Here is a 533-nt window from a genome sequence, read left to right as displayed (position 1 = left end):
TTCATTCACTCATATGACTTTTTGTTTCTATCTATGATCTCTCTTGTATAATACAAATTACATTTTCTTTTATCATACTAGGGAGGATCTTCTGAGTCCCTGTCGTCGAAAGGTGGTGCTCTTACAGGAAGCGATTCCGGAGGGCTCGAATTGAATGATAGTGGTGGAGGATGCCTCGCCAGTGAATGGGACATGGTACCAGGTATCGTGAGGCAATGCATTAGGCACCTCGAGGCCACTGGTCTTCGGACGTTAGGTGTGTTTCGCGTGTCACCCTCGAAAAAAAGGGTGAGACAGGTACGACGTTTACCTTTAATAATAACAACACATATATATTTTCATATTTATTATCTTGGAAAAAATATTCATGGCTAACTGTGTAACATGATTTTCCTTAATGACAAAAGTATTATAAAACAATTAAAATTTATTTGTAAAATACAACAATTAGATTCTTTCTGAACAGTGTTTTTTAAAATACTTACAATATAATTTTTATCTATATATTTACCTACAATATAATATTTATTTAT

At 34.1% G+C, this 533-nt stretch overlaps 1 protein-coding gene across 1 annotated transcript in view; it reads left to right on the top strand.

Annotated features, from left to right (window-relative positions):
* LOC108752146 overlaps nucleotides 1-533 on the top strand; it is a 25,924-nt gene that overhangs the window by 19,818 nt on the left and 5,573 nt on the right. The window contains exon 5 of the mRNA XM_018492795.1: nucleotides 82-297. Coding sequence (XP_018348297.1) covers nucleotides 82-297 — 216 coding nt within the window. The remainder of the gene's footprint in view (nucleotides 1-81; nucleotides 298-533) is intronic.

Source organism: Trachymyrmex septentrionalis, unplaced genomic scaffold (assembly GCF_001594115.1).
Source record: "Trachymyrmex septentrionalis isolate Tsep2-gDNA-1 unplaced genomic scaffold, Tsep1.0 scaffold56, whole genome shotgun sequence".
Taxonomy (NCBI): Eukaryota; Metazoa; Arthropoda; class Insecta; order Hymenoptera; family Formicidae; genus Trachymyrmex; species Trachymyrmex septentrionalis.
Note: the sequence above shows the minus strand (reverse complement) of the source record. Positions and strands in the feature narration are given on the sequence as shown.